The 24,996-nt window shown below is 46.8% G+C and overlaps 1 protein-coding gene and 2 non-coding genes across 3 annotated transcripts; all 3 read left to right on the forward strand.

The window, feature by feature from the left end:
• The first annotated feature begins 305 nt into the window (after window positions 1-305).
• On the forward strand, window positions 306-9,831 carry LOC127575386 (mitochondrial import receptor subunit TOM20 homolog). Its single transcript, XM_052025207.1, has 6 exons — window positions 306-507; window positions 570-906; window positions 1,845-1,891; window positions 2,879-2,960; window positions 6,082-6,224; window positions 9,035-9,831. Exons 2-6 carry the CDS (start codon window positions 786-788, stop codon window positions 9,077-9,079), a joined length of 438 nt encoding a protein of 145 aa, XP_051881167.1. The 5' UTR covers window positions 306-507; window positions 570-785; the 3' UTR covers window positions 9,080-9,831.
• Window positions 2,537-2,670, forward strand: LOC127575582 (small nucleolar RNA SNORA14). Its single transcript, XR_007957105.1, has one exon. It is a non-coding gene; the product is annotated as a small nucleolar RNA SNORA14 (small nucleolar RNA).
• On the forward strand, window positions 7,863-7,997 carry LOC127575581 (small nucleolar RNA SNORA14). Its single transcript, XR_007957104.1, has one exon. It is a non-coding gene; the product is annotated as a small nucleolar RNA SNORA14 (small nucleolar RNA).
• Window positions 9,832-24,996: the final 15,165 nt, after the last annotated feature.

The following is a 24,996-nucleotide window of genomic DNA, read 5'->3' on the forward strand; positions in this document are numbered from 1 at the left end:
ACCTGATTCCGATGACCTTGGTAAAACACTCCAGTCTGTGCTGGACTGATGACCAGTTCTGGGGCCACACTTCAGAAACGGGGTGGTTAGGACAGCAAGCATGGATCCGACGGGCCGTATGGCCTCCTCCCCAGCTGTAAGCACCCTGTGCGTGTGTCAGCCTGGGGTGTGTGGGTCCGGACCACCGGTCCCACATGGATCATTCCCGGGGTCCCGGCTCCTCCTCCCACGTCCCAGCACGGAGCCGCCGTCAGGCAGCGCCGCGGACACCCACGCGGGCTGCGTCACGTGATGAGCGCGCTGGGGTCCTTTCCGAGCCGGGCGAAGGGGAGAGTCTGAGGGTCACGGCGGCGGCGGCGGCTGAGGGAGGGGAGGCCGGGGTCCGAGGGCAGGAGAGCTCGGGGTCCGGGGCCTGAGGGAGCAGGAGCCCGGGGGTAGGAGAGCTCGGTGTCCGAGGCCTGAGGTGTCCGGGAAGCGGGAAGGGGAGCTCGGTGTCCGAGGCCTGAGGTGTCCGGGGCCTGACGTGTCCGGGGGAAGCGGGAAGGAGAGCTCGGTGTCCGAGGCCTGAGGTGTCCGGGGCCTGACGTGTCCGGGGGAAGCGGGAAGGAGAGCCCGGGGTCCGGGGCCTGACGTGTCCGGGGGAAGCGGGAAGGAGAGCCCGGGGTCCGGGGCCTGACGTGTCCGGGGGAAGCGGGAAGGAGAGCCCTGTGTTCGGGTCCGGGGGAAGCTCGGTCGGTCTGTCCCGGGGAGGGGGAGCGGAGTCTCCGGGGGGGGGGGGGGTCACTATGGCTGGGAAGACGAGCGCCATCGCGGCCGGCCTGTGCGGCGCCCTGTTCATCGCCTACTGCATCTACTTCGACCGCAAGCGGCGCAGCGACCCGGACTTCAAGAACCGGCTGCGGGAGCGTGAGTACCGGCGTCGGGGCCGCGCACTGGACGCGCGTTCCCGCCGGTGGGGAGGGGGGTCCGCTGGACGCGCGTTCCCGCCGGGGGGGGGGGAGGGGGGTCCGCTGGACGCGCGTTCCCGTCGGGACCGGGCCCACGTGGGGCGGACTGCGGGTCCGGCTGGACACGTGGGGCAGGTGTGGGGTGGACGGGCCGCATGGCCTCCTTCCCCGTGGTCACACGGCGTGAGGGAGGTGGAGACAGCCGTGTGCCACGGCGCATTTTCAAACCTCCCCGGTCGTTCCTTTACCCTAGCACAAGAAGCAGCGCTCAGTGAAAGCTGCAGAGGATTCCAGTGTGCCCAGCTCCACACGTGCTTTTCACCATTTCACCTCTCTGATATGCCTGTACAAGACCATAGAACTGTGGAAGGGTTGGGAGTATGCAGTTTAAAAGGCCGGTGGAAGCAGATTCAATAATAAGTTTTCAAAGCAAGTTGGATGATTAAAAGTAGAAAAAAGAATTGGTCTTGAAATGTGCAGGGGCAGTGAGTCCAATAGAGTCTATTTTTAAAAGAATTGGCGCAAGTGTGATGGGCTTCTCTGGTACATGATTCCATTAATCATAGAAACAGAAAGTGCTGGAAACGCTCAGCAGGTCAGGTCGGATTTGTGGAAAGAGAAAGAGAATTATGTTTCAAGTCAAAGACCTTTTGCCAGACTTCGACCTGAAACACTAACTCGTTTCTTTTCCCATAGATGCAGCCAGACCTGCTGAGTGTTTTCAGCATTTTGTTTTAGATTCCAGCATCTTTGATTTTTCACTCCATTAACCACACTCCTGTTGCCTCATTACTGGCTCTGACTCTGCTTCATTAGAGATACTCATCTTGCATTGAACCAGTGCAGTGAACCTATGTTCATAGACATCTTACACTCTCAAATCTCTGCACTCTACAGGGAGGAGGAAGCAGAAACTTGCCAGACAAAAGGCTGGACTCTCACGGGTAAGTGTCAATGAACTAAGGAGTGATCCTGTGTGCAAAATGGTGAGAGGTGTAGTCAAGGTAGATGGTAGGAAACTTTTCCCCATAAAAGGTGTCAAAAACTAGAGGGTAATGAAGAAGAGGTTTAGAGGGGATCTGAGGAAGAATTTTTTCACCCAGAGGTGGATTGAATCTGAAAGGCACTGCCTATGAGGGTGGTAGTGGGAGAGACTCTCACAACACTCAACAATTCAGGAATAGCTTCTTCCCCTCAGCCATCAGATTTCTAAATGGTCCATGAACACTACCTTGTTCTTCCTTTTCTTTGCACTATTTATTTTTGTAACTTATAGTACTGCCACCGCAAAACAACACATTTCACGACACAAGTCAGTGATAATGATTCTGGACATTTAAGAAGTATCTAGACAAGTCCTTGAATTACCACGGCATAGAAGGCTACAGCCCAAGTGCTGGTGAATGGGATCACTGTAGGTGGTACTTGCTGATGGACATGGTGAAAGTATGTTTCTTTGTTGTATGAGTCTGACAAGTTGGGGTCTGTATCTTGTCTCTGTTGCTGTGCTAGTTGGTGTTTATTATTGGCTGGTTTACAGAGTTTGCCAAAGGGGTGGCAGGGATGTGCAGTCTGCATGTTTGTTGACACTGCATTCTTAAACCCCCTGGTTGTTTTTTTCTAACTCGACATCCAGGACAAGAAGGAATGCTAAATGAAAGCTGCAGAGAATTCCAATGTGCTGAGCACTTGTGCTTTTCACTATTTCACATCTCTGACATGCCTGTACAGGACCATAGGGCCATGATTGGGCATTTCCCCAAGCAAATCCTACAGACAGAAAGGATTTGGAGTTGGCCACCTTGCCCATCAAAGGGGTGCCATGTCCAAACTCTTGGTTTTACAAGCAGCACCGTACCGTCCCTGCAGTATGCTGGCTTTGAAGAATAGTAAGCTTCCTGTAATTTGCCTACTTCCTCCTTGGTTTGCAGCTCCCAGACCTGAAAGACGCAGAAGCTGTGCAGAAGTTTTTCTTAGAAGAGATCCAACTGGGTGAAGAGTTGTTGGCACAAGGTTAGTACATTGAGAATATCTTTTCTGTATAAAAAAAAACTTGGCACTTTCCTCTCATAAACGTTCCTCAAATGCCAGTGGTGCAGAAGTTCATTACTGGATTAGTAATTTAGGGAATACCAATTTAAATCCCTCATTGCAATCTGGGTTCACAGATGAGAAGTTTCGGATCTTTGGTTCAACCCTTGCACGTGGCTGTCCTGCCTCCTGGTCTGCCATCAGAGACACAGTGATGGTGTGCGGTCTGCAGGCTGCACCTGCCCTATGAGCACTTGCTTGTCCAGTCAGGTCCACTTGGATGCTTGCTGCCTCAATCAGTAGACGCATGTAGAGACTGGGAGGAGTGGTGCGGCTGCAGACAGCTAGGGCTTGGCTTGGCTTCCTGGGGCACACTAGATACTGGGCCTGGAGTCAGGGGTCTGAGACCCAGGGAGCATGTTGGGCCTGGTTTGAAAGTTTGAGCCCAGCCAGATGCATGTCTAGATGGTAGTATAGTGTGCTGGTAGGTACAAGTCTGTCACTGTATAATTGGTGCAAGTACTGCTAGTTACAGGTCTGTCACCGTATAATGGGTACAGTAGCAGTGGATACAGGTCTGTTACTGTATAATGGGTACAGTACTGGTGGTTAAAGGTCTGTTGCTGTATAACATTGGTGTACAGTACTGATGGGGAGAAGCCTGTCACTAACATGGGTGCAATACTAGTGGGGACAGGTCTGTTGTTGTACAATATTGGGTTACAGTACTGGTGAGGACAGGTCTGTCACTATATGACACGGGTACAGAACAGGTTTCTCGCTGACACTAATGCAGTTTCAAAGACCTGATACAGGTGTGAGGGCTGTAAGATTCTTTGAATAACCATTCCTCCTTGGCCTTCCTCCTGGAGTTTACTCATGTAAAACACAGACAAGTGGACGCGAGCTTGAATTCAGTGGGTATTGAGATAGAGAGAAGCTATATCCAGTTTTGAACAGGAGAATTGGGAAATTTTGCCCTCTGAGGAAAGTGAACGGGTGGCTGGAGTTGGAGTTAAAAAAAACTTGTATTTTATGTATTTTTCTGAATGGTTTTCAGAAGTCCTTGGATTGTAAATCTGGCCCTCTCTGCAGAATGAGCATTATGGCAAAGTTGAAGTCTTCTGCCTGGGGCAGCCGGCTGCTCTCTCTCTCACTTTGCATGATTTCACAATTTTCAGACCTTGTTTTCACCTCTGTAGATTATGAAATGCTAGAGAATGGAAGGTTGGTATCAGCGGAAGTGGCAGTGGAGTTTGGACGTAAGATTCAGGTGAGACCCACTGTGGTCGAGTCTATAGAGTGCTGAGCAAGCTGTGTCAAACTACTGCCAATCCATAGAGCGTGGCCCACCACAACGATCGTCTTAACCTACAGTAAATCTATTCAGTGCCTTGTCTGCTGTCTGATGGTCTTCCTATAATTCAGAATCTTGTTTAAGTATGTATTTGCTCAGTTGATCAAAAAGAAATGTTGGAAAGCAGCTTGTTGCTTTGAGACAGAGCGAGTGAGGGGTCAAGTGAATCAAACCAAAGTGGGCTGGACAATGTTCAAGAGTGACTGTGCTTCAAAATGCATTTAATTAGAATGGGGAATTTGTTATGCCAGAAACATTGAGGTGAATGATATAGATGGCTTTGAGGGGAATCTGAATAACTACACAGGTGGAAAGGAATAGAATGGTGCACTGATGTGTCAGATGAAGCATAAAGAATGATATCATCTGCAGATTGCGGAAGCAAGCCATTCAGCCCAAATTAATCCGTGTTAGTGTTTGTGCTTCACTTGAGCTGTCATCAGTACATTAAAGTTCCAGTTGGTACTGAACTACACATTTCTCCACAGCAAAGCATTTCTTTGTGGTGGGCTCCGAGTAATTGTTCTAATCCCACTCCCCTGAAAAATTGCAGGTGTTTGTAGTCAGACTGGGGGGGGGGTCAGTCAATAATTTCCCCAGTTCCTAGGTCAGGATGTTCTGAAGCTGTAACAGTGCGCAAATTCTTCTCTCCTGTCCTTGACCAGCAACCCTCTGGATAGGCCAGGAATGTCAACCAGACTTTACCAGTTTGGGTGCAAAATTTGGCTTTCAAAATTGGGCTTGTTTTAAGAAGCATTTTTTCCCTTCAAGTTTCTGCTCAAACTCATTTGCATATGGCCTAACAAAATCTGCTGCAAACCAGCACAAGTGGCAGCAATTAGTATTTAGAATGCAAGACATGTTACACAATAGTATAATAAAATTTTCAGTGAACCCAGTGAGTTTAAATGAAGAAGGAAATGTACCAGCACTCCAGGTCCTGTCTCTGGCAGCAAACTAACCTGTGATCTGGACCCCAGGCTGATGGCACCTGTATACCCAGCTCGTATTCCAGATCCCAGTCAGATAGTGGCTCTGGTTGCATGCCCCATGGGCACTCTGGATCACTGGTTCACGTTCTGAGTGAACCAGATGCCAGACCAGCAGGATTTCTGAGCAATTGGATGCTGGATTATTGGAGCTTTACTGTTTTGAAGTGTAGTCGTTTATTCGCAAGTTCCCACGAGCAGCGGTGGGATTATAGCCTGATGATATGTTTCAGTTGGGGTGTGATGGTGGCCAAGATACTGGGAAAAACTCATGTGCTTTTCGGAGCGCCTCTGAGAGATTTTTAGATGTCCAACTGAGAAAGGAGATCCGGTCTTGGTTTCTCATACAAAAACAGTGCTGAGTACTGAGCCAGGGGTGTCAGCTAGATTATGTGCTTGGGTTTCCATAGTGATGCTTGAGTCAATGAACACCTACCTATCGAGCCAATGCTACAGCCTCTTTAGTGTTGTATAATGTCCAAGGAATCTAATCACTGTGCTGCTAAGAGAAATTAGGATAGGTGAACAAAAGCTTTATCAAAGTGGTAAATTTCAGGAGTGTCTTGGGTGAAAGAGTGGAGGAGCAGTTGAGGGAGGGAATTCCAGAACTTAGGGTGCTGGAAGCTCATCCACTGGCCTGGAGACAGGAAGTGTCGGTTGGATACAGGACCAGGATTGGAACAGAGACCATAGCTTTGTCTAATGTTGGGCCCAGACTTCACTGCTGAATGAAAGTTAAATGGCTCTGTTTTTGCAGGTGACTACGAGAAGGGTGTGGACCACTTGACGAACGCTATTGCTGTTTGTGGACAACCTCAGCAGCTCCTGCAGGTGCTGCAGCAGACTTTGCCTCCGCCTGTCTTCCAGATGCTGCTGACCAAGCTGCCAACCATTAGTCAAGTAAGAGGCAATTGGTTATGTAGTGATAGGGGCTGGTGAGTTCAACACTCTGTACTCTATAAGGCTTCCACATTCCCATCCCCAGCCGTCTGTAACCTGAACAGTTCGCAAGTCGGAAATGCAGCCGCCAGCCAAGTTCCCACACACTAGACGATGCCTGCAGCCCTGCAGCGCTAGGCAAATCCATCCTACTGCTCTCCCAAGTGTTCGTTGGTATGCAAGGGCTGTACACAAGTCAGGCACTTGTAAGCTGGGGAGGACCTGTACAACTAAAGCATAACTTTAGCATTCAATGACAAAAACAAAAACACTGAGCATTCTTAATTATTTGCTGTATTACACACTAGTCTTTCACAAATCGTGCATGAGGACACTAAGGTCCTTCTGCTTCTTGGACCTCTGCACTCTTACCATTTAGTTAATAAGCTTTCTTACTTTTCCTGCCAAAATGGACAATTTCACATTTTCCCACTTTATACTCCAGACTTATGACTATCCCATTGTAGGCTTCTCGTACCCTCTTCACAGCTTACTTTCCTACCTTCGTCATTAGCAAATTTAGCAACCATACCTTGGGTGTCTTCATTAAGTCATTCATGTAAATTATAAAAAGGTGCAAGCTATATTTCTATAAACTGTACATAATGTGAGGTCCCAGATCTCTGTGGAACACCACTCATTACCTCTCGCCAACCAGAAAAAGACACATTTATGCCTACTATTTCCTGTTAGCCAACTAAGTTTCTATCCACGCCAGTGTTTTACCTGTTTTCTTCCCCTGTGTGATGGTGAATTTCAGGTAACAACAGTTAATTGTTTCTTCCAAAATAAAACTTCTGATTTTCTTAAATTTGCATCTTCTGTGACTAATCATGGAATGAGTTTCTCCCCATCTTTTCTGTCAAAATAATCTTCATATTTTTGATGAAAATATTTAACTAATAAGTAGTCTAGTTGGGGGCTGCTGAGGAGGGTGTGTGAAATGTGATGGAAGAGAGTTGGGTGAGGAGATGATGCGGGCAGTGGTAAAATTTTGGGCAGCAAGCAGGGGGAGGGAGTAGTATCAATGTTCATGGCTGGTATTCCCAGTATACCACTGTTTGAAATTTGCTCCTCCAAAGTCTTTAGGTTTGTTGGTCACTTCTTCATAGAATCGTACAGAATGGAAACTGGCACATCAATCCAACTGGTCAGTGCTGACCAGTGGACATCCTTCTGTATTAACCCCATCACCCAGCACTTGGTTCACAGCCCTCTATTGCCTAAGCGATTCAAGTGTTCATGTAGACCCTCATGCTGTTAGCGACCCAACTTCAACCACTCTCTCAGGCAGTGCATTCCAGGTACAGCACTCTGGGTGAAGAGGGTTTCCCCTTCATTATCCCCTCTGAATCTCTTCCCCCTTACCTTAAACCTATGAGCTCTAGTTGTATCACTTCTGATATGGGGGAAAGATTCCTGCAGTCTATCTATACCTTTCACAATTTTGTATCTCAATCATGTATTCCCCCCCGCCCCCACACACACAAACCTTCTCTGCTCCAGGGAGCAAAGGCTTAGCTTCTCCATTCTCTTATTGTTTGAGTTTGGTTGATTAAGTGTCTGTGCTAAGTATGTAGGTGGTTTAGGATGTCAGGGCTGCATTCTCAAACCTCCTGGTTGTTTTTCTATCACAACGTCCAGGACAAAAAGGAATGCTAAATGAAAGTTCCAGAGAATTCCAAAATGCCGAGCTTCACTTGTGCTTTTCATTATTTCACATCTCTGACATGTCTCTCAAGGCCCATGGATGGAAGATGGACATCTCCATAAGTGGAAGATTGTTCCTTTTCTTGCTGCCAGTGTTAGTGGCATCACAGGATGGGGGTGGGGGGGCAGGGGTGTATGTTCATCAAGGTTCCCATCATGCAGGGTTTGGCATGTTGGGAGCAGAGTCTCTGTTGCACCAAGTTCTGGCCCCAGCTCCAAGCCTTCCAGCTGGAAGTTTGTATTGGGCCCAATCTGGCATGGGGATTGTGGACCAGGAGGTGTGGGGGAAGAGTTTTATATACTGTGTCCTGCTGGGGTTGTAAAGGAAGGGAATGGAAGGTTTAAGTATGCTCTCCTGCTGTAATGGTGTATCTGTGTGAAGCTGGAGGGAGAAAGGTGATCTGGATGATTTGGAATAACGTTGGGTGTTTTGATTGGGTGAAAGCTCTAGAGTGCTGTAGTTTCCAGTTGTTATATCAGTTTGGAGCAAAGTGCCTCTAAACAATCTCAGCTGTAGTTCAGCAAGTAATAACTGTTGCCTCTGATTGTGGGCTGAAGTCTTACTCAAGAGATTTAAACACATCGTTGATGCAAACACTTGCAGTGCACAATCAAGTCTGCATGATCCATAGTGTCATCTGTCAAATGGGGTCTTGTACTGGGACCTCTCATGTGGGTGGAAATGATCCCTCGACACTTTTCAAAAGCAGAATTATCCCTGATGTTGAAGCCAGTATTTATCCTGCAATCAAAATCATTAAGGAAAAAGCAGATTATCTAGTCATTGTCACGATGTTGTGTGGGAACTTACTGTGTGCTGCACTTCGGGTGAGCTGAAAGTGTGAAATATGCTGTAAGTGTTAGAGTGTGAAGTCTCAAAAACACTGCTGTCCGTGAAGCAAGTTAAGTACTGTGACGGCCAGCTGTAACTATAGCAAGCTCCCACAGCCACAAGTGTGGTAGTAGAAGAGAAGGCAGAGGAGGGATGAGATACAAAACTTACTCGGTGAGCAGCTTTGGCAAAGTGTGGAGAATGTTAATCACTGTCTTTTACTCTGCAGAGGATCGTGACTGCACAGAACCTGGTTGAAGATGATGTGGAGTGAGCTACCTGTGACAGGCTGGATGACGTGCACATACAGCCCTCTTCGCCTGCCCCTCTCTCCTTCATTGTATATATTTAGCATAAGATGGACTCTGGATTGAAACTGAGAGATTTAAGCTCAAGTATAGCCCTCTTCACAAGAAGTTCCTATAGCATCACTTTATTTATTGTGCCAGTGTGCCGGCAGTATTTTGATACTAAATTGATGGATTTTGTGTTGCAGTTGCAGTGCTGATAGTGAAGTTGTTTCTCAGCTTAACTGTATCAGAAATGTACTGACACAGGATGTGTTGGGGTTGACAACAGGAAAGTTCATTCCTTGCACATCTGGAACTCTCAAACCCAGAGCTCCACAGCTGCCTGATTTAAAATGAATGCTGATCATAAGAGATTTTTAATAAAGTTATCTTTATTTGAAGCATCTTCTGTTGGGGAGGGTTTAATGTAGGTTTTTGTGAAACTGTGGAATTAAGCCATAGTGGTAGAATGCACCATTTCAAATCGTGTTTTTTGACCTGATTATTCTGTTGATGTATTAATTTTAGATCGTTAATAATTAAGGCCTCAGCACTGATCACTGTGGCATCCCACTACTTACTGATTGTCTGAGAAAAACTCATTTATTTTCTGTTAGCCACTTCACTATCCATGCCAATATATTACCCCCAACCATGTGTACTCTTGTGCAGCAATCTTTTATGTTGACTCTTTATTGAATGCCTCTGGAAATGCAAATACAGTAAATCTGTCGTTTCCTTTTGTCCATCTTATTTGTTACATCCTTAAAAAAACTCTAGTAAATCAATCAAATGTTATTTCCCTTTTATAAAATGGTTTTAGCTTTTCCTTAGCTTTTTCTGAATGTTCTGCTGTTGCTACCTCTTAGTGGATTCTAGGATGTTCCTAATGAGAGATGTCAGGCTAACTAGCCTATATTTTCTAGCTTTCTGTCTGTCTCCGTCCTTGAACAATGGTGTTGACAACTCTCCACAATGATGGCAGGCTGCAGCATATGCATGCCAAAGGCAAGGCAGCACCCTTTGTAGCTGCGACGAGTGGATGATTCTGCTTTCTCCCAAGATTTCCACCCATCACAGACGCCAATTCAATTCACTTTGCATAATGATCAATAATGGCTGAGAGCACACGAAAGGCTGTAGTACTGACAATTTGTGCTTTAAAACTAGCTGTGCTTCCAACCAAACTGTTGCACTGGTTACAACACTGGCATTACATGGCAATGTGAAAAATTGCCTAGTTCTGTTCTGTCCATAAAAAGGACATATCCAAACTGGTTAATTATTGTTCAGTTTACTTTGTCATCAGCAAAGTGATGAAAGGTGTTGTTGAAGTGCTTGCTTATAATCTGTTCGCTAATACCTCATTTGGGTTTTGCCAGGACCACTTGGCTCCAGACCTCATTCCAAACATGGGCCAGAGCCGAATGCCAGAGGTGAGAGTGACTGCCCTTGACATCAAGGCGTAGAGAAACTCTGATAAAAGTGGGCTACTGGTGCTGTGAATTCAGGCCCCTGGGTTGGTGTGTCTCATATAGCTGTACAACCCAGAGACTTCATGGTGTCATGAGAATACTTTGGATCAGATAATGGAAGCAGAGACTTGCACAGTTTATCGTTGAATTTTATTGTCCAAATACAGGAGAAGCCAGTTGGTTCTACCTTCCCCTGCTAGAGGGGACAGATCTGTGGTGGTAATACTCTGGGTTGTTAAGTAGCCCATTATAACCTCAAAGTAGACCCGTCCTTTTCAACACTTAGTGTTACTGCACCAAAGGTGAGAGTTGGTGACTGAGACCAGTTTGGGTTCTGACCCATCAGCAGTGACAGGATTTGCTGCAACAGAGACGTGGGCATTAGCATGGTGAGAAGGCAGGGCCAGACTTGGTGGAGATGTGGCTGCTCTGTGGAGTTCATCAGGATCTGGACTTGCTGCCAGTTATTTCATACACCTGATGAGATGAGATTCGATATTTTAAAAATCTTAGTTTGCAAGTGTCTGCCATTACTCATCTCGCTCGGCTGTTACAGAAAATGAAATTGAGGGGAAAAGATATTGCAGTTTTACAAGTATAATGAAAGGTAATCTTCAAAAATTACAGTGCACCCCTACCTTTTGAAAGATTGGCTTGGTGTGAGATAAAATTTTTAAATAGGCTGCTCTTCTAACTACCACCCTCTATAAACCCATGTTGAGCTCTCTCCCAACTTGCACCAATACCTGTTCAACTATCTACTCTGGATTCCAGTCCCTCAATTTAAAAGTCTCCCCTTCTGTTTAAAGCTTCTCATGGCCTTGCCTGTCTTTATCCCCAGTCCCGCAACCCTTGGGGAATCTCCACATTCCGCCAACTCTTGGCTCTGGCCTCTAATTGTTCCACAGTTGGCAACTGCTGAGGTTCTACCTTGCAGAATTCCTCTAAATCTCTCCACCTTGCCACGTCTCCTTCCTGTAGGATGCTCCTTAAAGCTGACCTCTTTGGCCACTTGCCTTAACAGCCCTCCGTGGCTACAATTACTCGTCTATAAAGCACTTGGACACATCTTACTGCTTTATGGGCACTCTCATCGATGCCAGTTATTGCCAGTATCTCAACCAATCATTTCTCAAGATCTTCCCACTTTAATTCATGTGGATTGCTGTTTACCTCTGTAATCGAAAGGATATTTATTCCTGATTGATTCTGCTGTTAATAGTAAGGAAAGCTGATGGATCTGTAATAACCTATGTTGAGGATGTTGGAATGTGAATATCATTATTTTAGTCTCCCTCCAATGTACTGATATGTAGTCATGTCCTTCACCATGATCTTCCAATTACGTGATCTCTTGGGCAAGTGGCAAGTGGTTATTTGATTTTGAGCTGTTGGCCAGAATACAATTACTGCCTCGTTTATATCAAAATATTAATTTCTGCACCACTCCTGCTTGTTCCTTTTGACATGTTTTCAGGAAATAAATCAATGGATATTATTTCCCATTTAAACGTTCTCTTAAATTATTGTGATCATTTTTTTTCACTGCTTCGATGAGCAAATAACCTGTTTCATCCTGATTAATCTTGAGTGTGATATTTAAAAGTGTGAAGACTTGCATCTTTACAGCCTCTGGACGTCCCAAAATCTCTTACAGCCAATCAAGCACTTTATTGAAGAGTAATTACGTGTCATTTAGGGAATACAGAAGCGGCTTTCTTGCACAGCAACCCCACCACACATCTCCAACCTCTGTGATAATGATCTTGTTTGGAGGGTAAGTGTTGCCCAGGGCACTAGGAGACCCCTCCTGCTGTCCTGGACGAGTCGGTGGAAACAAATTGAATGGTAGTGTTCAGAAGAAAATTAGATTAATATTTGACAAGAAATGAACTAACAGAGCAGGGGAAATTAGTTATTTTCCATACAGTAGTCTGAGGGCGGTATGTTCTCCTGAGGAAATGGGTGGAGCCTCACTTTATTGAACCATGGAATAGCACAGGAAGCAGCAACTCTGTCCAGTGTGTGCAATTAATTCCTCCTTCCTGCTATTTCCTAACCATCCTGTAGACCTTTACCTGTCAAGAAATTATCTGAGGGAAGAATCTGTTTCCAGAACATCTCAGGCAGTGGATCCCAGGTCACAACAATGTGTGTGTGAAAATGTTTTGCCCTGCTTCACTTACCAGCCACCTTAAATCTGCATCTGTGGGTTGAATGTCCTCTTGCACCACTGACTCTGCAGCACTCCCTCAGTATTGCACTGATGTGTCAGTATTGGTAGAGAGCAGCTTGCAAGGAGTCGCCACGCTCTGGCGCCTTTACTCCAGAGTTTGAGTGTAAGAGTTTAATCCACAACCTTCAGATTTGGAGACAAATTACCTACTGAGCCATAGGCATCAATGTTAAGTGTTTTATTTAATTATTTCTGATGAAGGAACAATTTGTTGTGTGGAACAAGTGCATTGTGAAGGAGTGTTGTATTAGATGCAGTGGCTGTCCGTCTCAGAGCTGTACATGTAGGTACATAACTGAGAATTCACCATCCATTTCCATAATGATATACCTGAAGTAAAAGAAATGGAGGCAGTAAAACTAGCAATCTGTGCAAATGTCAAGGGTAGCTCCAGGTTGGTGGTGTTGGACACACCCTGGTGCCTCCACTTGTCCTCTATCTTTACAATGAGCTGGTAATTGAATTACTGCTGGCTGTGCAGAAGTCCTGACTGGAGATTTTAGTAACTAACCATAGAGTATTCCTCATTCTGTGGTGAAGTGCCTTTACTTGAGGGTGAGAGATGTGACAGTGATGTCGGTCCCACCAGTGGAACATGCCTTCTGGTGACCAGGTCTCTTCCCCAACTGCAGTGTCCATCTCAGTGGATCTGGTAACTGATCAGGTCACCATTCTCTCGCTACTGTACCTTTATGGCTGAGTGGTCTTTAATGTAAAATTCTGCCTTCAAATAACAACTGTAACTGCAGCTTTCCTTACAAGTTGATGCTTTAACATTGCCCCCCCCCCCCCCCCCCCCCCCCCGCTGGCCTGATCAACCAGGACTTCAGTTGCCTTCCCACTCTCCTCCCTGTGCCAGCTATTTCATATAATTTTAATATGCTTTCAAGCTACAATTTTCAATTACATTCCAGTGGTCAAACACAATTTCAGTAGTTACAATAGGATTACACTTAAAGTGGGAAGACTTTCAATTGAATTGCATATTTACAATGGAGTTGCATTTCAGGTGAGAAATTACAAACCTCAAAACTTCCCTCACCTGCTCTTATCGAAACAAGCTGAGTCCATAGTGACATGAAATGCCATGTGCAAACAAACAAGTCTGGCAGACACACAGCGAGATTTCAATATATCTCCTTTGGTTAAATGAAGGTCCTCTTTCTAATGTTTGTTTTTAACTCAACAGCTTCAGAATATTAGCATTTTCAAAAGCTGGGTATAACACTCGGGCATATAAAATTTATTTATGGCTGCATTTTTATGTAGTGCTGCAGATTGTCAATAGCCACAACGGGTCAGAGGAGAAATGATATTAGCAAACTAACAAAAGCACATCCCTCACGTGATGTGCTGGGATAGTAAACATCTGGTCATTTTTTGGTTAAGTTTCTTCTTTCAACTGCCTACTCCCCTCAGCGTAGGTTCTCACAGCTGCTATCAAGCAGGAGGTACAGAAGCCTGAAGTCCCACACCACCAGGTTCAAGAATAACCTCTTGCCTTCAACCATTTGGTTCTTGAACCAACCGGCACAACCCTTATCACTACCTCAGTACAGCAACACTATGACCACTTTGAACTACTTTGGGGTTTTTTATTGTTCAAGTTGTATTCTTTCTTCTACAATTTATGTTGTTAATTTGTTTTTCTTGTGAATGTTGTGTATCTAATGCTATGTGCCTGTGATGCTGCTGCAAGTAAGTTTTCCATTGCACCTGTACACACATGGACTTATGCACGTGACAATAAACTCAACTTTGACTTTTACAGTTAGCCACTCTTCCTGAGATACTACCATAGAATTAATCTGTTATTGGTATGGCGAGCCAACCCTCCCTATTCCAAGAGTCCTTCTGCAAGATTGAGCACACCTTGAGCGGTGACTGGGCCTCACATGGCAGATCCTAAGGCCCTGCTTCAGAACACTCTCTTGGCCCTCTGTCAACTCACCACTGTCAAAGGCCTTTGAACTATTTTTAAATGTTTCTCAATATCCAAAACATTTAACAACAGTTCAAATAGTCTCAATTAATTACTAACAAAATAAATGTATTGTTAGACACCTTAAAGTACTAGAAATTACTTAAAAACATTAAGTATTAAAAAAAATAACCAAACCGCTGATCTTTTCACTCAGATTGGTGAGCCCATTCAAATCAATGGAGTCAGCTGGGGTAAGGCTGAGAGACCAGAGAGGAAGTGCATCCAGTTCCAGAGCTCAGGACATCTTCCTGAGTCCCATGGTCGGAGTGGGAGGCCCTCTGAGTCAGGTTTGCCGGCGGTTCTCTGTGGATTGCCAGGCCAGAGGTAAGGAGCGATCTGGTCGAGAGTTAATGCACTGGGATGGGAGACTCCATTTTCTGCTGCTGAAGTACTGCTGAGTTCCCACAAGGTGTAGCTGCACCTCCACTTCTTGAGCAAACGGTCGCACGATTGTCGGATGTTTTCCATCAAGGTAAAGTGAAAGAATGTTGAGTGGGAGAGCTCGATCTTCACCTGCTCTGTTCATTCATTGTGCAGATATCCCAGCCTGGCCAGGCTCTTTAATCCCTGCCATGTGATGATTAAAGCAACAGAAAGCCTAGGATAGTGACCTGTATTTATACAGCCCCTTAACACAGTAAAATGTTCCAAGGTCCCTCACTAGCTTTTGCCACTGAGCTGCATCGGGGTCATTTAGGACAGGTGATGCAAAGCTTGGTCAGAGTGGTGGGGAGAGGTGCGGCTACCACAGGTGGAGGTCAGGATTTGAGGCGGAGGCAAGGGTTTCAGCAACAAGCTCAGGCAGGGTGGGGTCGGCTGATGTTCCAAAGCTGGAGGGAGGTGGCCCTGGTGGCGGGAGCACCTTGTGTCCTGGAGCTCCTCCCAAGGCCAGCGATGGCAGCACCACAGCCAATGGGTCAGACACAGGGAAATGGCAGCGGGAGAGATGAAGCCGATAGCTGGAGAGCAGTCCTTGTGTCGGGGAGCAGAGGTGGCGGCTCTGGACTCAGTCATAGTTAACTGGAGGAAGTCTCTGTCCAGAGCTGGCTACCGGAGGGGGAGTGGGTCAGATCAGGAGACATAATGGAACAGTCAAGCTAGGTTGCAGTTAGCTGAGTGTTGTCAGTACACACACGTGGAAACTGAGGCTGTGTTTCTGGATGATGTTACCAAGTGGCAGCCTGTGGTTGAGAAACAGGAGAGAGACAAGGATAGATTGTTGGAGGGCCTGGGAAGGGATAAGGGAGGGAAATGGTGTGGGAGCATAAATGGAATGGTTGGAGATACTCTCACCACTAACTGGATAGATAATGAAAGAACCAGGAGCATGCAGTCCCTGAGCTGAAAAGGCACTGGAGGATGATGCAGTGGTTACTCGTATCAAAAGGGAGACAGTTTGAACAGGATGAGGGGGGAAGAGGTAGATTAGCATGGTCTCAGTCTTTGGGGTGTCATTAGTGATCTTGTTCAGAGCTGTTTCAGGTGCTGGGATGAAAACCTGAAGTGAAGGAAACACGAGCCATTTTGTCCTGGGACTGACGATCAGGATTTTATGTTGGCCTGGGGGATTTTCAACTCTGACTTGAACTGTGCTGTGGGATCTTTTCACCTTCACCCTGGAGAACAGACTGAGGCACAGTGCAGCAGTCTGGCACTGTCCCAGTGCTACTCCAGGATTATATCCTCAAATCCCAGCATCCTGGTCCCTGGCTCAGAGTCAAGACTGCTGCTCGCTCAGCTGCAGATAGTATTTAGCAGCAGCTTAGTGTTAACTAGTGATTCCATTTTTGTACGCATTCCACCACCCTCCTCCCCCCGGCAGGGCATCTGGAACTATCGCAATATCCAGCTTCCTCCATCCAGCAGCTTGTGGTTATGACACTCAGTATCCAGCCATGCTGTGGAAAACCCCTGAACTGCAGATGGCAATTACAACAGAACGAAACGTGCTTTCTTCCAACCACTTTGCTTTGTTCACCCGACTCAATTATTTTCATTCAGAGACTGGGTCCAAAACTGGAGACGGCAAGACATAGAAAGAAGGTGCAAGGCTGGGCTTGTAGGAAGTGGGCCTTGCAGACATCGAGCATAGGAACATGTTTAGGCCATTCAGATGGAAGTTTCCTTCTTCACTGAGTTGGCCCAGGCACAATGTACTGACTGGTCTTCTGTGGCTGCAGGGTTCCATGAGATGTATATGCCCATGGGAAGAGGAGAAGGAGGCAATTTAGGACGTTGAGTCTGTTCGACCACCCAGTGAGATCATGGCTGGCTGTGTTCCAAAGTCCATCCACTTGCCTTGGCTCCTTTGTCAAATGACCACAAGCCTCAATGGTATCCCAAGGGAGGGAGTCCCAGACCTGATCTCAGCTACACTGTGTCGAGAGATGCTCTTTGAGAACCCCTCCTCATTGGTCTGGTACTAATTTGTTGCCAGGACGTGAGGGACTAAGTTATAGAGAGAGGTTGAGCAGGCCAGGACTTCATTCATTGGTGTGTGGGAGAATGAGGGGTGATCTTATAGAGGTGTATATAATCATGAGGAGCATGGATAGGGTGAATGTGCACAGTCTTTTTCCCAGGTTTGGGGAATCAAGAACTAGAGGGCATGGGTTTAAAGTGGGAAGGGAGACATTTAATAGGAACCTGAGGGGCAGCTTTTTCACCCACAAGGTGATCTGCGTCTAGAATGAGCTGCCAGAAGCATTGATTAAGGCAGGTACATTAACAACATTTAAAAGGCACTTGGACAGGTACGTGGATAGGAAAGGTTTAGAGGGACATGGGCCAGGTGGGACCAGTTGGGCCGAAGGGCCTGTTTCCATGCTGCATGACTCGATGAATACTTCTCTGAAGGTTATATCTCCTCTTCTGAACTCCAGTTCTAGACTTCCCAGTCTGATGAACCTTTACCGTCCCATCCCCGAACTTGTCCTCATACCCACCCTTCCCAGGATAACTCAACTCCGGATGGACATTTTAGTCTTGTGGTACCCCATCAAACCTGATCCAGAACAAGGCACAGACAGAATAAAGGGTTCATGCTTGGTCAAGGAGCAAACTGTCAATCAGATTTATTATCACTGACATATCTTGTGAAATTTGTTGTTTTGCAACAGCAGTACAGTGCAAGACATAAAAATTACTCTAAGTTACATGAACTGTTCATGGATCGTTCAGAAATCTGATGGCAGAGGGGAGAAACTGTTCCTACAATGTTGAGTGTGGGTCTTCAGGCTCCTGTACCTCCTCCCTGATGGTATTAATGTGAAGGGGGCATGTCCTGGATGGTGAGGGTCCTTAATGATGGATTCCGCTTTTTTGAGGCACCACCTCTTGAAGATGTCCTCGATGGTGGGGCGGGTTGTGCCCGTAATGGAGCTGGCTGAGTCTACAACCCTCTGCAGCCTCTCTTGATCCTGCGCATCGGAGCCTCCATACCAGGCTGTGATGCAACCAGCCAGAATGCTCTCCACTGTACATCTGTAGAAATTTGCAGGAGTCTTTGGTGACCTACCAAAGAGCAGACTAAAGAAGCATGCACTAGTCTGAAAGGTGAGGATAGCGGGCACAGCTGAAGGTAAGGATTTGGAGAGAGTGAGGGTTTGGAAATACGGCTAGAGGAGAGGGGAGGGGTGTGGGGAGTTAAGGGCCAGGAAAAATCTGTGGAATGAGTATCAGGAGAGGTATTTGGTAATGACGGTTATGAGAAGGGTTTGGGGAATTAAGAGAGGGGTTTGAAGAGGTTGAGTTGTACACGAGGCTGACATGTTTGGTTTGAGAGGTGTGAGGAGGGTTTGACTTATTTATGGAGGGAGGGGTTTGAGGTGCAGAGAGGGGGATTTACAGTAGGAGAGTCTTCCATCTGCCTCTCCTGGGTGTGTGTGGATACCCAGCCTCCCACTTCCTGCAGCACTAAGTGTGTGCACTTACAGAGCCAGCACTGCCCAATCTGAGCCCAGCCTCAGGACTTAACACCTGACCCAACCCAAACCCTCCATGTTAGGTCTGGCCCTTTTGGCCTTGGGTAGGTAGCCAAGCTCCATTTAGTATACAGACTAAAGCATGTCTTCATAAAGAACTGCCTTGGCCCAAGACGCATCCATACCTGGGGTGTGAGCCAGGGCCGGGCTTGTGGTCAACGGGTAACACTTGTAGCTCTGGGTCAGATGGCCACAAGTTCAAGTTGAAGAGACTACTGAGCGCAAAACCTCATCGTGCTGCATGGAAGGGAGGGGTGATGCCAGATATAACATCACTGGCCCTGACTGCCTTCTCAGGTAAACATGAAAGATCCCATGGCAGTAACAGAAGAGCACTGAGCTTGTCATCAGTGCCCTAAGCCTACGCTAGCAATCATTTTCCAACCAACATCTTTCAAGCCGATGACGTGGTCATTATCACATTGCTGTGTGAGGGATCTTGCTGTGTGCAAATTGGCTGTTGCATTTCCTTCATTACAAGAATGCCTTCTTGGCTCAGTGGCTCAGCAGGTAGAGCCACTGCCTCGCACCACCAGAGACCCAGGTTCGATCCTGAGCCCCAGTGCTGTCCGTGTGGAGTTTGCAGGTTCTCCTTGCGACTGCGTGGGTTTCCCCTGGGAGCTCTGGTTTTCTCCCACATCCCAAACACATGTGGGTTGGTAGGTTAACTGGCTGCTGTAACTTGCCCCTGATATAGGTGATGTAAAATCTGAGGGGAGTTGATGAGAATGGGGGGGGGGGGGGGGGTGGGGAAGAATGGGCAGCACGGTAGCATAGCGGTTAGTGCGACACTATTACAGCGCCAGCGATCGGGGTTCAATCCCCGTTGCTGTCTGTAAGGGGTTTGTACGTTCTCCCGTGACTGCGTGGGCTTCCTCCAGGTGCTCCGGTTTCCTCCCACATTCCAAAGGCGTATGGGTAGGTTAATTTGGGTTTAAAATGGGCAGCGTGGGCTCTTTGGGCTGGAGGGGCCTGTTACCATGCTGTAAATAAAATAAAATTTAAATGTAATAAAAAATCTGTGATTAATGACTGTGGGCTGAGGGGTCTGTTTCCACATTGCATCTCTCTGTGACTGTATGACTGCACTCTAGAAGCTCTTCACTATATGGACCCGTTTGTACCACTACCTCCCTTCAGCACATTTCCTTGGGAGGGTGTGGAGCAGGGGGCTCAGTGCAGGGGCCCACACACCCCGTAACCCTAGTCCATCACAACAAATGGTGCACCTCTACTCTCTCCGCTCTTGCTCCTTCACTGAGTTGCTCAGTGGGGGAAGGAGGGGGTGAAGTGCATCGGGCCAGTCATTGAAGGCTCTCACAGGGGATAAACAGCAATTTGGGCTGCTGATTGGAAGACAAGCACACCTGGGAATTTAAAGGGAGTCATGAGGCAGGGTTTCGACCCGAAACGTCGACAATTCCTTTCCTGCCACAGATGCTGCTCGACCCTTTGGTTTCCTGCAGCAGATTGTTTATTGCCGAGAATTTAAAGGCACTCTGCTGAACATTCACGTGTCCCAGGAGCCAAATTGCAGGGAGTGCCGAGGGAAGAAATCCGTTGTTTACTCAAAACCTCCAATCACCGCGTCTTACTGGATAAATAATCCTACTTTGGTGAGGAGCTGTTGCTGCTGCCTGCAGCGGGTGATTTTTCAAATCGACACTCTGCAGGGTTTGTTAGTGAGATGGAGAAGTAGACTCTTCTGTTGAGGAGAGAGATACTTTAAATAGACTCTGTAGACTGTTTTGCTGTGGTGAGAAAACCTTTAAATAGACTCCCCAGATAGCAGTTATGGGTTATTGAAATAGGCTCTGCCGAATGTGCAGACTTTGCTGCAAAACAGACCACTTGCTTTGGATCCTTCCACGAGCCTTGCCTGGCCCTCCACTTCATTGGCTGACATAGTGGTGTCAGGAGACACTGATTATATTTGCCACGTTGTCCCTCGTGCCTTCACTGGGCATCATTGTAGTGTGAGACACTGGCGCATCTGCAGCTGCACACTTTCCAACTTACAGAAGCCCTGCTGTGTGGAAGATCAAAAAAAAACACCTGCTGGCCTGTTTAAAGTCATTCCTTCACAAGTTCAGATGGGCTTTTGTCTTTTTGTCTGGCAAGAATCATTCTTTTGCTTTTTCTCCGCAGACAGACGTTTAATTATTTCACCAGTCTTGGACTGCAGTTATATATGCATGTATATACTGTATACATGGTCTGGCAGAACAGGTGTGTTTCTGAGCCAAGGCATTTGCTGCAAGCAAAGTATTTCCCTCGACTGGTGAGGGCGAAAACCTGGAGCAGATTAGTCATCTTGTCTGGAGGTGACTCAGTTCCATTTACCCAGCTAAGGATCAAGCCTGGGTGTGGGAAAGAGAAAGATGGGAGAGGGCAGGAAAGCAGGATGAGAGGAAGGTGGGAAAAAGAGAATGAAAAAGGAAAAAAAAGAGAAAGGTATTCCAATGTGCCAGCCAACATATGGAGTTTCTTTTGAAGAGAAGTCACAGAAAGATCCCACAAGCAGCCACGTGATAACGGCCAGATGCTTCAGCGATGTTAACGGAGGGATGAAGGTTGTTCAGGATTCCAGGCAGAATAATAGAAATAGTGTTCTGAAGTTACTTACATCACCCGTAAGGGGCTTAAGGTTGACATCTTGCCCAAAACACACAAAACCTCAGCCAATACACCCTCCCCTCAGTACTGCAGTGGGAGTCGATCTGTTTCATGGGACTTGAATCCACGTCCTTGCTAACAGCAACTGTGCCATTCCTGTTAAAGGGAATCACTCTGGAGGTATGGCTTTAAGTCTAGAGACATCATAATAAAAGCTATATTGTATGCCAAGATCTGTCAACATAGAATGACTGTCGGAATGAGGCAATCGTGGGAGAGCGAGAATTGTGCAGAGGAAGGTTTCATTTTGACATGTGCTGGCTTCTCTATTAATTCCGAGTACGGTTTCAGTTCCTACATCCCTGGTCAGGGAGAACTCTTCTCTTTTGAGCAGTAAGATAGCAGGGAGTGTGGCTGCTCTTGCATCATGTACAGCAGTCCAGCATTCCCTCCCTTGTTGCTACTGTGTTCCTGGGACAAGTGCGGGAGCCAGGCAGGAAATTAGTGTGACTGTGGTTGAAGCTCAGCCTTGGAGTGGGTGTGGGGGGGATTTTGAAACTCACAAGACTGAGTCATCGGTTCAAAAGTAAACTTCACTTGGAGTTACCAAGCCTGAAGTGAGCAAGTTGGAATTGAGTGGCTTCGGTCTGTCACTGGTTTATTTTATTGGATAGGAGCCAGGTTTTGGCACAAGACAGCCACTTTTACTAAGCAAGTCTTGACGAAAGCATGTGACTGCAGAGCTGGGGTTTTGTTTTGAGTGTGGTGTCTCAGCCCCCCGACTGAGAGTCCACAAATTTTTTTTTAGAAGCTTCCTCTGATTGAAAGCATGTGAGTTTAGAAAGAAAAGTCAGCCCCAAACAAGTCTCCTGGTAACTGTAAGTGGAAAAAGTGAATTCACAGCAAACTCCTGATGTAAGCAATTATTAATACACTGTTCCTGTCCTTAAAGGCAAATTGACCGTGGGTTAATGGGGAAACTACCATCACAAACAAGTGGTTAATCCAGCAATCTGTTCTGACTAAATTCAATGTCACCACTTTGTAAACACTTAATGGAAGTTTTTGCTAGATGCTTTAATGCGAAGGTCTTGCCCCTTTAAGAGGACCAATTTGGCTGGCAGGGTGTTCAGTCCTCTGTGGAAGGACTGAGCTTGGCTCCTTTAACCCTGAAGGGGGGGGGGGTGGACTTGGAATTGAGGTTTGGTTTTTGAGGGGGGCAGGGTGTGGTGGGGTTGAGGTGGGAGGGTGCACTGCCTTATTGAAGGATGCAAAACGTGAAATGGAATTATAAAAGATCAGGATCTGGACAAACAGCATTGACTGTAGGCTGGACTAACTTCAGGCAGAGTTTGGAACTGTACCCAGCACACTGAGAGTTGGGTGGATTGTTGCAGGTGTGGTCACATGACCCCATTTTGTCAAACAAACCTTTCTCTCTCTTTTGGTATTCTTAGCATCAATAAACCCGTTTCTACTACCTGCAGTAATTTATCTCCTGATTTGCGTGCGGGAAGGTTCTGAGGATTAGCCTTTAACCCCAGGAGAGTGCAGGATGGTTTTAGCAGATTGGGAAACCCTGCTGACTGGGGTGGGGGGGTGGAGGGTGGAGGAGGTGAAGTCATCAAGTGTGAAGCACCTGACGGAATGTAACCACTCTCACAACCTCCAGCCACCCCAAAGCTCTTCACAGATGTTTGATATTTTACAGACAGCTTCTTACACCATTCCCTTACATCCCCCCTGCCCCACCAACCTACCACCCCCCTCTGACCTGGAATCACCTATCCCCTGCCTGCGTGTGCTCCTCCCCCTCCCCCCACCACCTTATTCTGGCTTCTGCCCTCTTCCTTCCCAGTCCTGATGAAGGGTCTCGACCCGAAACGCCTACTGTTTATTTCCCTCCATAGATGCTGCCTGACCTGCTGAGTTCCTCCAGCATTTTGTGCGTATGGCTCCAGATTCCAGGATCTGCAGAATCTCGTGTGTCTACAGATATTTGAAGTTTGGTAACAGTATGATTTAGGAAGCATGGTATTTAATCAGTGCACGGCAAGATCGCACAAGCATTATATTAATGATCAGATAGCCTGGTTCATTAGTTTTGACCAATGGGTCAGCACAGTACAGGCCCTTCAGCCCACAACGTTGTGCTGACATTTTATCCTGCTCTAAGATCTATCTAACCCTTCCCTCCCACATAGCCCCACCCCCACCATTTCTCTATCATTCATGTATCTAAGAGTCTCTTAAATGTCCCTAATGTATCTGCCCCCACAACCTCTGCAGGCGGTGCGTTCCACGCACCCACCACTCTCTGTGTAAAAAAAACTTACCCCAGACATCCCCCTTATATCTTCCTCCAATCACCTTAAAAAGATACCCCCTCGTGTTAGCCATTGTCGCCCTGGGAAAAGGTTCAACCTCTCATCCAAGAGGTAGTGCCTTTGCCAGTGCAGCTCCCTCACCAGAAGTGTCCACATGCATTGGTCACTCAAGGGCTTGCAGTGGACTGGAGCCCACACCTAGTGACTTGTGACTGACAGGCTTCACTTCACAAGAGGTACAGCACTGGGCCATCTGTGGCCACTATCTCGTCAGACAAGGCAACAGGTTTGGCAAGCTTTCTTTTTGCTTCCTATTCCTTCAATTCCTTTCAACTTTTCCACACACGGCAAGAGTCTAGGATCAGATGACACAGCCTCAGAATAAAAGGAGGTCCCTTTGAAACTGAGGTGAGGAGGAATTTCTTCAGCTAGAGGGTGGTGAGTCTGTGGAACTCATTGCCACAGAGGAGTGTGGAGGCCAAGTCACTGGGTGTATTTAAGGCAGAGATTGATTGGTTCTTGATCAGTAAAGGGTTGGGGGTTAAGGGTCACAGGGAGAAGGCAGGAGAATGGGGTTGAAAAAAATCAGCCATGATTGAATGGCGGAGCAGACTCGATGGGCCGAATGGCCTAATTCTGCTCCTATGTGGTGTCTGTTGATTCGATTCAAATTGTTATGATTTTCTTCAGGAGACAGGAGCCTCACCACCTCTCTGAAGCAAGGTTTGTTTGATGACTTGACCTGCTGTCAGACAGGCAGAGTGACTGATTCATCAAGAGTACTTTCTAAATGACAAGAAGCTAGGAACCATGGATCATCCAAACTATTTAATCTGGGTGAAATCATCAAAACTGACAGGCAGATAGAAACCAAAATATTCGCCTTTATGTCAAGAGAACTGGAATATAATGAAGTGGTTGTTCTGTTGCAGTTATGCAAGGGTTTGGTTGAATTTGAGCTGGAGTATTGTGTGTATGACAGCATGGATGTGCTGTCCTCAGAGAGAGAGAGCCCTACACTGGTCCACCAGCCTGATAGCGAGACTGAAGGAGTTAAGGTCTGAGCACAGGTCGCATTCCCTTGAATTTAGAAAATTAAAGCAATTAGGATGTTTAAAGTGTTGAAAGGATTTAATTGGGCCCCTACAGAGAAACCATTTCCTCTGGCGGGGAGAGTCCTGAGCAGGGGGACGTGGCCGTCAGATTACAGCCAGGCCACTGGGGATGAAAGCAGGAGGCACTTCTTCACACAGGGCGGAGGGAATCTGCAACTCAATCCC

Source organism: Pristis pectinata, chromosome 10, assembly GCF_009764475.1.
Source record: "Pristis pectinata isolate sPriPec2 chromosome 10, sPriPec2.1.pri, whole genome shotgun sequence".
Taxonomy (NCBI): Eukaryota; Metazoa; Chordata; class Chondrichthyes; order Rhinopristiformes; family Pristidae; genus Pristis; species Pristis pectinata.